At 44.1% G+C, this 14,937-nt stretch overlaps 1 protein-coding gene across 1 annotated transcript in view; it reads left to right on the top strand.

The window, feature by feature from the left end:
• LOC123999278 (rab GTPase-activating protein 1-like) overlaps positions 1 to 14,937 on the top strand; it is a 168,881-nt gene that overhangs the window by 69,746 nt on the left and 84,198 nt on the right. Inside the window, 1 exon segment of the mRNA XM_046304873.1 lies at positions 8,915 to 9,065. Within this exon segment, the coding sequence (XP_046160829.1) occupies positions 8,915 to 9,065 (151 nt within the window).

The raw sequence follows: 14,937 nt of genomic DNA on the forward strand, positions 1-14,937 counted from the left end.
TTTCATTGACCTTGTGAGAATAATAACCAACATGACCACCAGGCAGCAGCCTCTTTCCCAGTGAATACATCTGGACTGAGAAAGTAGCTACCAGAGCTGGTGTGTAGTTAGTCAGCCTTACCGTAATGGTGTGTAGTTAGCCTGCCTTACCGTAATGGTGTGTAGTTAGTCTGCCTTACCGTCATGGTGTGTTGTTAGTCAGGCTTACCGTCATGTTGTGTAGTTAGCCAGCCTTACCGTCATGTTGTGTAGTTAGCCAGCCTTACAGTCATGGTGTGTAGTTAGCCAGCCTTACCGTCATGGTGTGTAGTTAGCCTGCCTTACCGTCATGGTGTGTAGTTAGCCTGCCTTACCGTCATGGTGTGTAGTTAGCCTGCCTTACCGTCATGGTGTGTAGTTAGTCAGCCTTACCGTCATGGTGTGTAGTTAGCCTTACCGTCATGGTGTGTAGTTAGTCAGCCTTACCGTCATGGTGTGTAGTTAGCCTTACCGTCATGGTGTGTAGTTAGCCTTACCGTCATGGTGTGTAGTTAGTCAGCCTTACCGTCATGGTGTGTAGTTAGCCTTACTGTCACGGTGTGTAGTTAGTCAGCCTTACCGTCATGGTGTGTAGTTAGTCTGCCTTACCGTCACGGTGTGTAGTTAGTCAGCCTTACCGTCATGGTGTGTAGTTAGTCTGCCTTACCGTCACGGTGTGTAGTTAGCCTTACCGTCACGGTGTGTAGTTAGTCTGCCGTACTGTCATGGTGTGTAGTCAGCCTTACCGTCATGGTGTGTAGTTAGTCAGCCTTACCGTCATGGTGTGTAGTTAGTCAGCCTTACCGTCATGGTGTGTAGTTAGTCTGCCTTACCGTCATGGTGTGTAGTTAGTCAGCCATACCGTCATGGTGTGTAGTTAGTCAGCCTTACCGTCATGGTGTGTAGTTAGCCTGCCTTACCGTAATGGTGTGTAGTTAGTCTGCCTTACCGTCATGGTGTGTTGTTAGTCAGGCTTACTGTCATGTTGTGTAGTTAGCCAGCCTTACCGTCATGTTGTGTAGTTAGCCAGCCTTACCGTCATGGTGTGTAGTTAGCCAGCCTTACCGTCATGGTGTGTAGTTAGCCTGCCTTACCGTCATGGTGTGTAGTTAGCCTGCCTTACCGTCATGTTGTGTAGTTAGTCTGCCTTACCGTCATGGTGTGTAGTTAGCCTTACCGTCATGGTGTGTAGTTAGTCAGCCATACCGTCATGGTGTGTAGTTAGCCTTACCGTCACGGTGTGTAGTTAGTCAGCCTTACCGTCATGGTGTGTAGTTAGTCAGCCTTACCGTCATGGTGTGTAGTTAGCCTGCCTTACCGTAATGGTGTGTAGTTAGTCTGCCTTACCGTCATGGTGTGTAGTTAGTCAGGCTTACTGTCATGTTGTGTAGTTAGCCAGCCTTACCGTCATGTTGTGTAGTTAGCCAGCCTTACCGTCATGGTGTGTAGTTAGCCAGCCTTACCGTCATGGTGTGTAGTTAGCCTGCCTTACCGTCATGGTGTGTAGTTAGCCTGCCTTACCGTCATGGTGTGTAGTTAGCCTGCCTTACCGTCATGGTGTGTAGTTAGCCTTACCGTCATGTTGTGTAGTTAGTCTGCCTTACCGTCATGGTGTGTAGTTAGTCTGCCTTACCGTCATGGTGTGTAGTTAGTCTGCCTTACCGTCATGGTGTGTAGTTAGTCTGCCTTACCGTCATGGTGTGTAGTTAGTCAGCCTTACCGTCATGGTGTGTATGCAACAGTATAATTTTAAACCGTCCCCTCGCCCATACCCGGGCGCGAACCAGGGACCCTCTGCACACATCGACAACAGTTCGCCCAAGAAGCATCGTTACCCATCGCTCCACAAAAGCCGCGGCCCTTGCAGAGCAAGGGGAACTACTACTTCAAGGTCTCAGAGAAAGTGACGTAACCGATTGAAGCGCTATTTAGCGCACACCGCTAACTAAGCTAGCCGTTTCACATCCGTTACATGTAGTTAGCCTTACCGTCATGGTGTGTAGTTAGCCTGCCTTACCGTCATGGTGTGTAGTTTGCCTTACCGTCATGGCGTGTAGTTAGCCTTACCATAATGGTGTGTAGTTAGCCTTACCGTCATGGTGTGTAGTTAGCCTTACCGTCATGGTGTGTAGTTAGCCTTACCGTCGTGGTGTGTAGTTAGCCTTACCGTCATGGTGTGTAGTTAACCTTACCGTCATGGTGTGTAGTTAACCTTACCGTCATGGTGTGTAGTTAGCCTTACCGTCATGGTGTGTAGTCAGCCTTACCGTCATGGTGTGTAGTTAGTCTATCTTACCGTCATGGTGTGTAGTCAGCCTTACCGTCATGGTGTGTAGGTAGTCAGCCTTACCGTCATGGTGTGTAGGTAGTCAGCCTTACCGTCATTGTGTGTAGGTAGTCAGCCTTACCGTCTTGGTGTGTAGTTAGTCAGCCTTACCGTCATGGTGTGTAGTTAGTCAGCCTTACCGTCATGGTGTGTAGTTAGTCAGCCTTACCGTCATGGTGTGTAGTTAGTCAGCCTTACCGTCATGGTGTGTAGTTAGTCAGCCTTACCGTCATGGTGTGTAGTTAGCCTTACCGTCATGGTAAGATGGCACTGTAATGGATGGCCTCAGTTTTGCAAACATACTATTTAGTGATTATTTTGGCATTTATCTTGTGTTTTTATTTTTATGTCTCTTGTTTTTGTTCTACCTTATGTTATTTTTAATACTACATTGATATGGATTAATACATTGATATTGATTACTTGATTGTTGGGTTCAGAGCTTGCAGGAAAGGCATTTCACTGTACCTGTGCACGTGACTTAAAACTTGCAACGATGCCGGTGGTTCTGTAGAGTGGCATTCCCTGCCTGGCTGTCCAGGCTGTCACTAGAAGGATTGATTTGGTGGTCTTTTTAATGTTCCTGTCAATCGGTCAGCAGAGGCATGGCATGGTTCCCTATTCAACCAAGATGACGTAGCAGTTCAGACGTCTTTGTTTTCGTCTTGTCATGTCCCGTATCCTTTGTATTTATTTAGTATATATTTTTTAAAATTAAATTTAACCTGCTTCAACATGCTCTCCTGCAACCCACCTCACCCAATGTAGTATGGATCTGCTATTTTCTATACTTTATAACCAGAACCCCCAACAGAAGCTAGCCAGCTAACTAGCTAATAGTCAGTTAGCCACGGCTAGCGGTCATCAGCTAACCTTAGCCTGGTCAACTCCTGCCAGTCTGCACGGCGCGTTTCAACCCAGAGTTTACCGGACTGCTCTTTCTCCATCTCCAGTTCCCTACCGCAAGCTCTGAACCTTTTCACCTGGATCATTGTAGCTAGCTAGCTGCTATCCGAATACCTACCCCCCATGGCTAACGTCTCTGTCCCGAAGCAAGCACCAGTGAGCCTGAAACTAGCCTCGTGCTAGGCCCAGCCCCCGGCTAGCTTAAGAGGTTCATCAGCCACTCCTTGGGCTGCAATTCATATCTTGCTAATTTTGCCAATTGACCCCTTCTACTGCCGACATGGAGCCCCGCCGATTCCACCACGACTGGTCTACCGACGTAATCCGCCCGAGGGGTGTCAACAGGCTACTCCGTCGCGACGTCCCCTGAAGGCCTATCCACTAGCCTGCTAGCCGCGGTCCGCTAGCTGTCTAGAACATATCGGACTGCTCGCTGAAGAGGACCATCAGCCAATTTATTGGGCTACAATACCTATTTTGCCAATTTGCCTGGACCCTTTTACTGCCTACACGGAGCCCTGCCAATCCAACATGACTGGTCTGCCGATGTAACTGTCCGACGGCGCTACAACAAACTTTCTTCCATCGCGCCGTACCCCCCTAAGGCCCTTCTGCTAGCCCCGGCCCGCTAGCTGTCTGAATCACCATGTCTCCAGCTCGCCTAGCCTCCCACTGGTCCCTATGATCACTCGGCTACGCATGCCTCTCCCTACTGTCAATGTGTCTTGTCCATTGCTGTTTTGGTTAGTGATTACTGTCTTATTTCACTGTAGAGCCTCCAGCCCTGCTCAATATGACTTAGCTAGCCCTTTTTGTTTCACCTCCCACACATGCGGTGACCTCACCTGGTCCGGGTATCCTGGAAGGATATTGACCTCACTCCGTCAGCAGAGGATGCCTGGTTATTCTTTAAAAGTTCCGTCCTCACCATTTTAAATAAGCATGCCCCATTCAAAACATGTAGAACCAGGAACAGATATAGTCCTTGGTTCACTCCAGACCTGACTGCCCTTGACCAGCACAAAACATCCTGTGGCGTACTGCATTATTATCGAACAGCCCCCGCGATATACAACTTTTCAGGGAAGTTAGGAACCAATATACACAGGCAGTTAGGAAAGCTAAAGCTAGCTTTTTCAAACAGAAATGTGCATCCTGTAGTACTAACTCAAAAAAGTTCTGGAACACTGTAAAGTCCATGGGGAAAAAGAGCACCTCCTCCCAGCTGCCCACTACACTGAGGCTAGGAAACACTGTCACCACCGATAAATCCACTATAATTGAGAAGTATTTTTCTACAGCTGGCCATGCTTTCCACCTGGCTACCCCTACCCCGGTCAACAGCCCTGCACCTCCCACAGCAACTTGCCCAAACCTCCCCCATTTCGCCTTCACCCAAATCCAGATAGCTGATGTCCTGAAAGAGCTGCAAAATCTGGACCCCTACAAATCAGCTGGGCTTGACAACCTGGACCTTCTCTTTCTAAAATGATCCGCCGTATTTGTTGCAACCCCTATTACTAACCTGTTCAGCCTCCCTTTCGTGTTGTCTGAGATCCCCATAGATTGGAAAGCTGCCGCGGTCATCCCCCTCTTCAAAGGGGGAGACACTCTAGAACCAAACTGCTACAGACCTATATCTATGCTACCCTGCCTTTCTAAAGTCTTTGAATGCCAAGTTAACAAACATCGACCTGGCCAAGGCTTTCGACTCTGTCAATTACCACACTCTTATCGGCAGACTCAACAGCCGTGGTTTCTCAAACGACTGCCTTGCCGGGTTCACCAATTACTTCTCTGACAGAGTTCAGTGTGTCAAATTGGAAGGCCTGTTGTCCGGACCTCTGGAAGTCTCTATTGGGGGTGCCACAGGGTTCAATTCTCGGGCCAACTCTTTTCTCTGTATACATCAATGCTCTCGCAGCTCTTGCTGCTGTTGATTCTCTGATCCACCTCTACACAGACGACACCATTCTGTATACTTCTGGCCCTTCTTTGGACACTATGTTAACTAGCGTAGCCTAGTGGTTAGAGCGTTGGACTAGTAACCGGAAGGTTGCGAGTTCAAACCCCCGAGCTGACAAGGTACAAATCTGTCGTTCTGCCCCTGAACAGGCAGTTAACCCACTGTTCCCAGGCCATCATTGAAAATAAGAATATGTTCTTAACTGACTTGCCTGGTTAAATAAAGGTAAAAAAAAAAAAAAAAAAAAAAAAACCTCCAGACGAGCTTCAATGCCATACAACTCTCCTTCCGTGGCCTCCAACTGCTCTTATATGCAAGTAAAACTAAATGCATGCTCTTCAACTGATCGCTTCCCGCACCTGACTTAGAATATGTGGACAATTTCAAATACCTAGGTGTCTGGTTCGACTGTGGACTCTCCTTCCAGAATCACATTAAGCATCTCCAATCCAAAATCAAATCTAGAATCGGCTTCCTATTTCGCAACAAAGCATCCTTCACTCATGTTGCCAAGCATATCCTCGTAAAACTGACTATCCTGCCGATCCTTGACTTTGGCGATGTCATTTACAAAATAGCATCCAACACTCTACTCAGCAAGTTGGATGCAGTCTATCACAGTGCCATCCGTTTTGTCACCAATGCCCCATATACCACCCACCATTGCAACCTGTATGTTCTCGTTGGCTGGCCCTCGCTTCATATTCGTCACCAAACCCACTGGCTCCAGGTCATCTGTAAATCTTTGCTAGGTAAAGCTCCGTCTTGTCTCAGCTCACTGGTCATAGCAACACCCACCCGTAACACACGCTCCAGCAGGTATATTTCACTGGTCACCCCCAAAGCCTATTCCTCAATTGGCTGCCTTTCCTTCCAGTTCTCTGCTGCCAATGACTGGAACGAATTGAAAAAAATTCACTGAAGCTGGAGACTCATATCTCCCTCACTAACTTTAAGAATCAGCTGTCAGAGCAGCTCACAGATCACTGCATCTGTACATAGCCCATCTGTAAATAGCCCATCTGTAAATAGCCCATCCAACTACCGCATCCCCATATTGTTATTTGCTACTTTGCACCCCAGTATCACTACTTGCACATTCATCTTCTGCACATCTATCACTCCAGTGTTTAATTGCTAAATTGTAATTACTTTGCCACTACGGCCTATTTATTGCTTTACTTCCCTAATCTTACCTCATTTGTTACACACTGTATAAACATTTTCCCCCCTATTGTCTTATTGACTGTACGTTTGTTTACTCCATGTGTAACTATATGTTGTTGTTTGCTTTATCTTGGTCATAGTTGTAAATGGGAACGTGTTCTCAACTGGCCTACCTGGTTAAATAAAGGTGAAATGTATATATTTTTAAATAGATAGTGGGAGGCATGTCAGAGAGAGATGAAGGAACGTACTGCTGAGCAGCACAGTGTCAGTGGCCCTCTAGCAGAGTTATGACCTAAATCACACAACATGAGTCTTTCAATAATGTACCAGATTCTTCTTCATGCAGGTTCTTTGACTCAACATTTTAGTGGGAAATGCACATTTATCTATGATATAAAAAAAAAACTAACACTAGTTACTGCTTGTAAAATATACGCTTATCCTTCATACAGGGTTCGTTCATCATGAAAATCCTGGAAAAGTCATGGAATTTTAAAGTGGTATTTTTCTGGGCCTGTAAAAAAAAAAAAGGTTTTGGAAAAAGCAATGGAATTATTTTAATAATTTATATTAATGTAATATATTTAGGCACAGTTTTATGTTATCAATCAAATACAAATCAACATATCAGCCAGGATCGGCATAATACTTTAGCACATCTGTGTTTGTGCGTCTCTCCTTGGGCCATTGCTCAAGGAGAGAGACCGTTCATTCACTGCAGCAGCAGGTTGGTCTAGCCTGTAAAATATGTAGAGAACAGATTAACAGGTAGCCAATTAAAAAAATATATCGTACCCGCTAGTTAACTGTTTTATCTATCATGTTTTCATGTTTTCGTTATGTTCCCAAAAACGTTCCACCGACACTTGCGAATAAGGCCATACAAAGTTGATTACTTTTTTGAACGATTCGTATTATTCATTTACACTATTTTGGACAAAACTATAACGATTCACTTTCCTTCAACCCAGACTTCAGAGAGGGAGGGGATGGGAGGGAAGAGGGAGGGGATGGGAGGGAAGAGGGAGGGGATGGGAGGGAAGAGGGAGGGGATGGGAGGGAAGAGGGAGGGGATGGGAGGGAAGAGGGAGGGAAGAGGGAGGGAAGAGGGAGGGAGCACATACAGCCACTAGGTGCATAAAAGGTGCTTTTTTTGCCTCCCAAATACTTTAACACTGTTTTTAGGCTTTGCTATTAACGTGTAGAATTGCTGTGCTGACTGAAATAAAACAACTATGTTTAGGAAATTTGCTTTCCTTCAAACTTGCAAAGAATGGTAAATAAATAGCGTAGTTCAAATGGGACTGTGATGTGACTCGATGCAGGGCTCTCGTTGTCAGTGGGAGCCATTTTGTATTGCCAACCCGCTGAGCACCAGGGCTGGTTTCACTTTACATCACACTGAAAGTACGCCCTTTCTTGTTTCAACTGTTTTATCTGAGCAGAAAAGAAATGCCACGTTGCATTGCGTAACCAACCAAGTAACTCGGGATAAATAAATACATGAATCGTTAACTTTTCCCCCACTTTTCATCTGGAATGTTCTTAGCTCTCCCAGGGGCATGTGGTGTGGTGTGGAACCTGATCATATGTGCTTCTTGGCATTGTGACTAGTACCTTCCTCCCCCGCCAGCTGCCCAGGGTTCTGGGAAGAACTGAGGGGAGACTCTCTCTCTGTCTGTTCTGATCAGAGATAACCCTTTCTCTCTTCTTCTCTCTCTTGCTCTCTCTCCTTCTCTCTCTTGCTCGCTCTCCTCTCTCGCTCTCTCTTTCTCTCTCTTCTACCCCTTCTCTCTCCCTCCTCCCTTGATCTCCAGGCCCCACATCACACCTGTTAGATAAGACTCCATCCTCCTGTTCCTCTCCTCTGCCCCTTTAGATACGCCAACTACATTCTCATGATCCCCTTCCTCCTGATCAGCCCAGCTGGATTTAGTACATAACCGAGACATAGACATTCACTGAGAACCTGGGTCTGTATGTACGGCGTAGTCTGTCGTATGAGACCAATGGGATATACTGCATATATATCGTCTGTCGTTTGAGAATAATGGGATATACTGCAGATATATCGTCTGTCGTATGAGACTAATGAGATATACTGCATATATATCGTCTGTCGTTTGAGAAATACTGCAGATGTATCACCTGAGCTTTGCAGTGCGACAGCATATAGTGCCTCCTGGAAGGCCGCCATTGTTTTCCCATGACAGCCCTCTAGTCAGTGGTCCCTCCTCCCAGTGTAAATCAGAGCTGATAAGATGGAATTAATGGCCTGCTGACCTGGAACGGTGATATATGACTTGTTTCTGACATGGCTGGATATCTTTCACCTTCCATTGATTACATTAAATCAGATTAAATCATACCATCATTATTCAGTTATCATCAGGGATGTAGTGTTTGGTAAACGCAGTGCTGTTTACACTCCTTGTCATCTGTGTACGCCACCAATGAAGTTTGATTTGATAGCATTAGTGTTTACATAATGGTTGGTTACATCATGGCTTCCCTCCCTCTGTCCCCAGGCAGCTGAACCTGTCTGTCCGTCCCAAGCAGCTCCCGGCTTTGGTGCGTAGCGGGGTCCCAGAGGCCCTCAGAGGAGAGGTGTGGCAGCTCCTGGCTGGTTGCCATAACAACGACCACCAAGTGGAGGAGTACCGCACCCTCATCACTAAGGTAGGCCTGACCCTTGAACCTTCATGGAAATAAATGTATTTCCTGTTACCAAGTAATTTGCGTTTTCAATGCCTTTAGTTTTCCATGTGGACCAATTTATCTGTAAATTGTGAAAAGTTATCCAAGGATTGATGCGTCTCCGCTTGGCACTCCGTATTAAGGAGATAGATTTGGGGTAAGGCCCTGCGATAGACTAGCGTCCTGTCCAGGGTGTGTACAGCAAGCAGCCTCACGCTACAGAAACAGGAGATGGGGCTCCTGCCCTATGAGCAGTTCTGACTCGTACAAGCTAATGCTCGTACCAGGTTACTTACTATCCAAGGAGATTGTTCCATAGGTATTTTAGGGAGTGATATAGTTTTTTGTAGAATACGTTTCATTTTTTTCAATTTTTTTCCATGTTATATTATTTTTAACTATGAAGTTGTTGTTGAAGTTGTTCTTAGCTTTATCCTTTGAAAATAGACACGTAAAAAGATACTGGAGATGAGCATGTGCATCTTCAATATGTACCTGTGGTTCCTCTTTAGTACATTTAACTATCTGTCTCAAGTAAAAGCTTTGGGTGTCGAGTTGATACAAATCCAAGTCTGGAAGGTTAAAACCCTCCTCAGACTTAGGAAGATGTAAAACTTTCCTATTTATTCCATGAGTTTAATTGCCCTTATGAAGTCGGTTATGACAGATTATACTGTTTTAAAGAATGTCTTCAGTGGGGTAATGGACATTACTGAGAAAAAGTCTAAAAACTTTAGGAACCATGCCATTCTGAAGAGGTGTATTCTACCTGTTAGATTTATGGGAAGATAGTTCCATTTAATTAGGTCTGCTTTCATATTGTTGAGTAATGGGCTAAAGTTATCTTTATATATTTGTTGTTTGGTATTTCATATTTTGTTTATTGTCCACTTAAAAGATTGCTGTTGAACATGAGTTATTATTTTTCCTATTGCGATTATTTAGTTTTTTCCCCACAATAAGTTTATATCTTGAGATTTTTGAGTATTCTGAAAATATTTTCAGCAGGCTGGGGAATTGAGTTTTCAATATTGGTCAGGTACAGTTGAAGTCGGAAGTTTACGTACATCTTAGCCAAATACATTTAAACTCAGTTTTTCACAATTCATAACATTTAATCCTGGTAAAAATTCCTTGTTTTAGGTCAGTTAGGATCACCACTTTATTTTAAGAATGTGAAATGTCCAAATAATAGGAGAGTGAATTATTTCAGCTTTTATTTATTTCATCACATTCCCAATGGGTCAGAAGTTTACATACACTCAATTAGTATTTGGTAGCATTGCCTTTAAATTGATTAACTTGGGTCAAATGTTTCAGGTAGCCTTCCACAAGCTTCCCACAATAAGTTTGGTGAATTTTGTAATTGAGTCAGGTTTGTAGGCCTCCTTGCTTGTCATTGTCCATTCGGAAGACCCTGTTTGCGACCTAACTTTCTCACTCATGTCTTGAGATATTGCTTCAATATATCCACCTAATTTGATGATGCCATCTATTTTGTGAAGTGCACCAGTCCCTCCTGCAGCAAAGCACCCCCGCAACATGATGCTGCCACCCCCGTGCTTCACAGTTGGGATGTTGTTCTTCGGCTTGCAAGCCTCTCCCTTTTTCCTCCAAACATAACGATGGTCATTATGGCCAAATAGTTATATTTTTGTTTCATCAGACCAGAGGATATTTCTCCAAAAAGAATGAGCTTTGTCCCCATGTGCAGTTGCAAGCCGTAGTCTGGCTTTTATGGTGGTTTTGGAGCAGTGGCTTCTTCCTTGCTCAGAGGCCATTCAGGTTATGTCGATATAGGACTTGTTTTACTGTAGATATAGATACTTTTGTACCTGTTTCCTCCAGGATCTTCACAAGGTCCTTTGCTGTTGTTCTGGGATTGATTTGCATTTTTTTCATCTCCAGGAGACAGAATGCGTCTCCTTCCTGAGCGGTATGACGGCTGCATGGTCCCATGGTATAAATACTTGCGTACTATTGTTTGTACAGGTGAACGTGGTACCGTTTGGAAATTGCTCCCAAAGATGAAACATACTTGTGGAGGTCTACAAAAAAAATGATCAGGTCTTGGCTGATTTCTTTTGATTTTCCCATGATGTCAAGCAAAGAGGCACTGAGTTTGAAGCTAGGCCTTGAAATTCATCCACAGGTTCACCCTCAATTGACTCAAATTATGTCAATTAGCCTATCAGAAGCTTCTAAAGCCATGACATAATTTTCTGGAATTTTCCAAGCTGCTTAATTAAAGGCACAGTCAACTTAGTGTATGTAAACTTCTGACCCACTGGAATTGTGATACAGTGAATTATAAGTGAAATAATCTGTCAGTAAACAATTGTTGGAACAATTACTTGTGTCATGTACAAAGTAGATATCTTAACCGACTTGCCAAAGTGATAGTTTGTTAATTTGTGGAGTGTTTGAAAAACGTGTTTTAATGACTCCATCCTAAGTGTATGTATACTTCCGACTTCAACTGTATATCAGGAGATCGTCTGCAAGATTGTAAACATATTCATGTTTATCAATACTGCATGTATCAGTAGTCATTATTGATAAATCAACAGTGCCTTCGGAAAGTATTCAGACCCCTTGACCTTTTCCACATTTTGTTATGTTACAGCCTTATTCTAAAGTGTATATATTTTTTTAAATCCCCTCATCTTCACACAATACCCCATAACGACAAAGGAATTTTTTTGACATTTTTTGCAAACGTATAAAAAAATAAAAAAACATCACATTTGGTCAGGGATATGTTGAAAATGTTAGTGAAGAACTTGAAGCTCTCGACCCCACTCCACTACAGCCCCACCTTAGGTTCACGATCAGCTCCTTTGTCTTCTTGAGGTTAAGTGACAGGTTGTTGTCCTCTCACCACACTGACAGGTCTCTTGACCTTCTCCCTATAGGCTGCCTCATCGTCATCAGCGCATATTCTGAGTACACATCCTGGTATTCCATCTGGGCTCACGGCTTTGCGAATGTTAACCTATTTAAAGGTCTTACTTCATCAGCTACGGAGAGCGAGATCACACAGTTGTCCGGAACAGCTGGTGCTCTCATGCATGGTTCAGTGTTGCTTGCCTTGAAGCTAGCATAGATGGCATTTAGCTTGTCTGGTAGGTTTGCATCGCTGGGTAGCTCGCCGCTGGGTTTACCTTTGTAATCTGTGATAGTTTGCAAGCCCTGTCACATCTGTTCCAGTTTCGTTGGAGGCCACAGTGGGATTAGTGTCTCGCTTCTTGAAAGCATTATCTCTAGCATTTCGTTCATTGTGGATGCTGTCTGTAGTCCATGGCTTCTGGTTGGGGTATGTACGGTCACTGTAGGAACGACATCATAGATGCACTTGTAAATGAAGCCGGTGACTTGTATGCATTTCTGTGTGTGGAGTAAAAGTGATCTAGAGTTTTGTTGCCTCCTAGTTGCACAGGTGACATGCTGGTAAAAATGAGGTAAAACTGATTTGATTTTCCTTGCATTAAAATCACCGGCCATGAGAAACGCTGCCTCTGGATGTGCATTTTCTTGTTTGCTTATGGCTCAATACATATTTTATTTTAATTTTATTTAACCTTCATTTAACTAGGCAAGTCAGTTAACAAATTGTTATTTACCTTGACAGCCTACCTTCCCCTCGTTGAGTGTGGTCATCGGTTTAGGGTGGTAAATAGACAGCTACAAAAAATATAGATGAAAACTCTTGGTAAATGGTAATGTACTCGAATAAGAAAGTGAGTTGTAAATTAAAACAATGGGTCAATGTTTTGACCTCTCTAATCGAACTCCAATTGTATTATTATATTTAATGGAAATAATAAACAGATTTTGTTTTACATGATTGTAGGACCAGCTCTTAATCATCTAAGTCATGTGATGCTATCACTAGCTTGATAGCTTAATATTAATCTATGTAATATTTGTGGAATGTAGATTTTGAACAGTGATAATGTTGTTGCTGATGCTTGATTGGTTGTCATTGCTCCCTTCCTGTCACCTGTGTGGTGTTCAGCAATGTACTCTTTTGCGATGGGGTCTTGGCCGAGTTACTGTAAAGTCCTTTTGTGACTGCTGATGTAAAAAAATGACTTTTTGCCGCACATCAATTTGATTGAATGATTGATGGATTGAATGCCAGTTAGCCATAGAGATGATCTGCCATTTTGTGTCCTTGCATTGCACACACAGGCAGATGAAGGAATCTGAGGTCAAAACCTCTCTCTTAAGTCATCAAAGTGGAAGATGAAGGCTCATTTACGTACAATATCTCTCTCTGTGACAATCTCAAAATCTTAACAGCCATTTAAAGTCATTATGTCCTTCTTTCCCCCTAATTCGTCAATGTCCTATTTCTTCTTAATATCATTTCTATGTTATGTGACTGCTGGTCAGCCCCTCGTTAGGAGTTTGCACTAAGGTGGTGCTTGGCTGCGGTGTGCTGCAAGTTCTTTACTCACACTGTGGTAGGAGGTTGTGAGCTAAGTACCAGAGTCGTGTGTGTGTGTGTGTGTGCCTCGTAGAAGTGATTGATGGTAATGCTAAATGTTTGTCAACTCTCCTCACATTTAACATTCTGTCCTCCTATATCAAAGTGTCAACGTTTTCTTTCCACTGAGGATGACTGAACATTCAAGTTTAAAGTTGACCTTGACCAATGACTACGGCTCTTCTAAGGACATGACAGCATTATACACAAACATTAAGTAGTAGACTGAACCTCTATGTTATCACCATAGCAGACACCTCAGAAGTACAGCTCCCGCTCAGCCCAGTCAAAACTGTTCGCTGCTCTGGCCCCCCAATGGTGGAACAAACTCCCTCACGACGCCAGGACAGCGGAGTCAATCACCACCTTCCGGAGACACCTGAAACCCCACGTCTTTAAGGAATACCTAGGATAGGATAAGTAATCCCTCTCACCCCCCCCCCCCCCCTTAAGATTTAGATGCACTATTGTAAAGTGACTGTTCCACTGGATGTTATAAGGTGAATGCACCAATTTGTAAGTCGCTCTGGATAAGAGCGTCTGCTAAATGACTTAAATGTAAATGTAAATGTAATATAACATAACAGCTAGACAACTAATGCTGGGTGGACACAACACAACTTTCAAAATCCTAACATCGCTGAGTCTCTCACATTAAATGACCATCTTTCCTGTAGTTGTTTTGTCTTGCCAACGTAGTGGTGCCACACTAAACGATTTTCACTTGGTCGTGAGGATTCTCCATACCACGCTGTCACGCGAAAGCAATGATGTGATTAGATTTTACATAGCTAGAAAGAGCTATGGCCCAAAGCAGGCTCATAGACGTGTTCAATCAGAAATTCAGGCATGCCATACAGAGTTGAAATATCTAGCCACATTTTGAATCGAATAACATTGCTTGCGAACTTCAGGCGAGTACAAACGCATACTAGTAGAAGTCATGGCTCCTGCTCCAGAGTCTACACATCCTGGGTGATGCCAAACAACGGCATCATCTCCTGCTCCAGAGTCTACACATCCTGGGTGATGCCAAATAACGGCATCATCTCCTGCTCCAGAGTCTACACATCCTGGGTGATGACAAACAACGGCATCATCTCCTGCTCCAGAGTCTACACATCCTGGGTGATGACAAACAACGGCATCATCTCCTGCTCCAGAGTCTACACATCCTGGGTGATGCCAAACAACGGCATCATCTCCTGCTCCAGAGTCTACACATCCTGGTTGATGCCAAACAACGGCATCATCTCCTGCTCCAGAGTCTACACATCCTGGGTGATGACAAACAACGGCATCATCTCCTGCTCCAGAGTCTACACATCCTGGGTGATGACAAACAACGGCATCATCTCCTGC

This window comes from Oncorhynchus gorbuscha, linkage group LG16 (genome assembly GCF_021184085.1).
Source record: "Oncorhynchus gorbuscha isolate QuinsamMale2020 ecotype Even-year linkage group LG16, OgorEven_v1.0, whole genome shotgun sequence".
Taxonomy (NCBI): domain Eukaryota; kingdom Metazoa; phylum Chordata; class Actinopteri; order Salmoniformes; family Salmonidae; genus Oncorhynchus; species Oncorhynchus gorbuscha.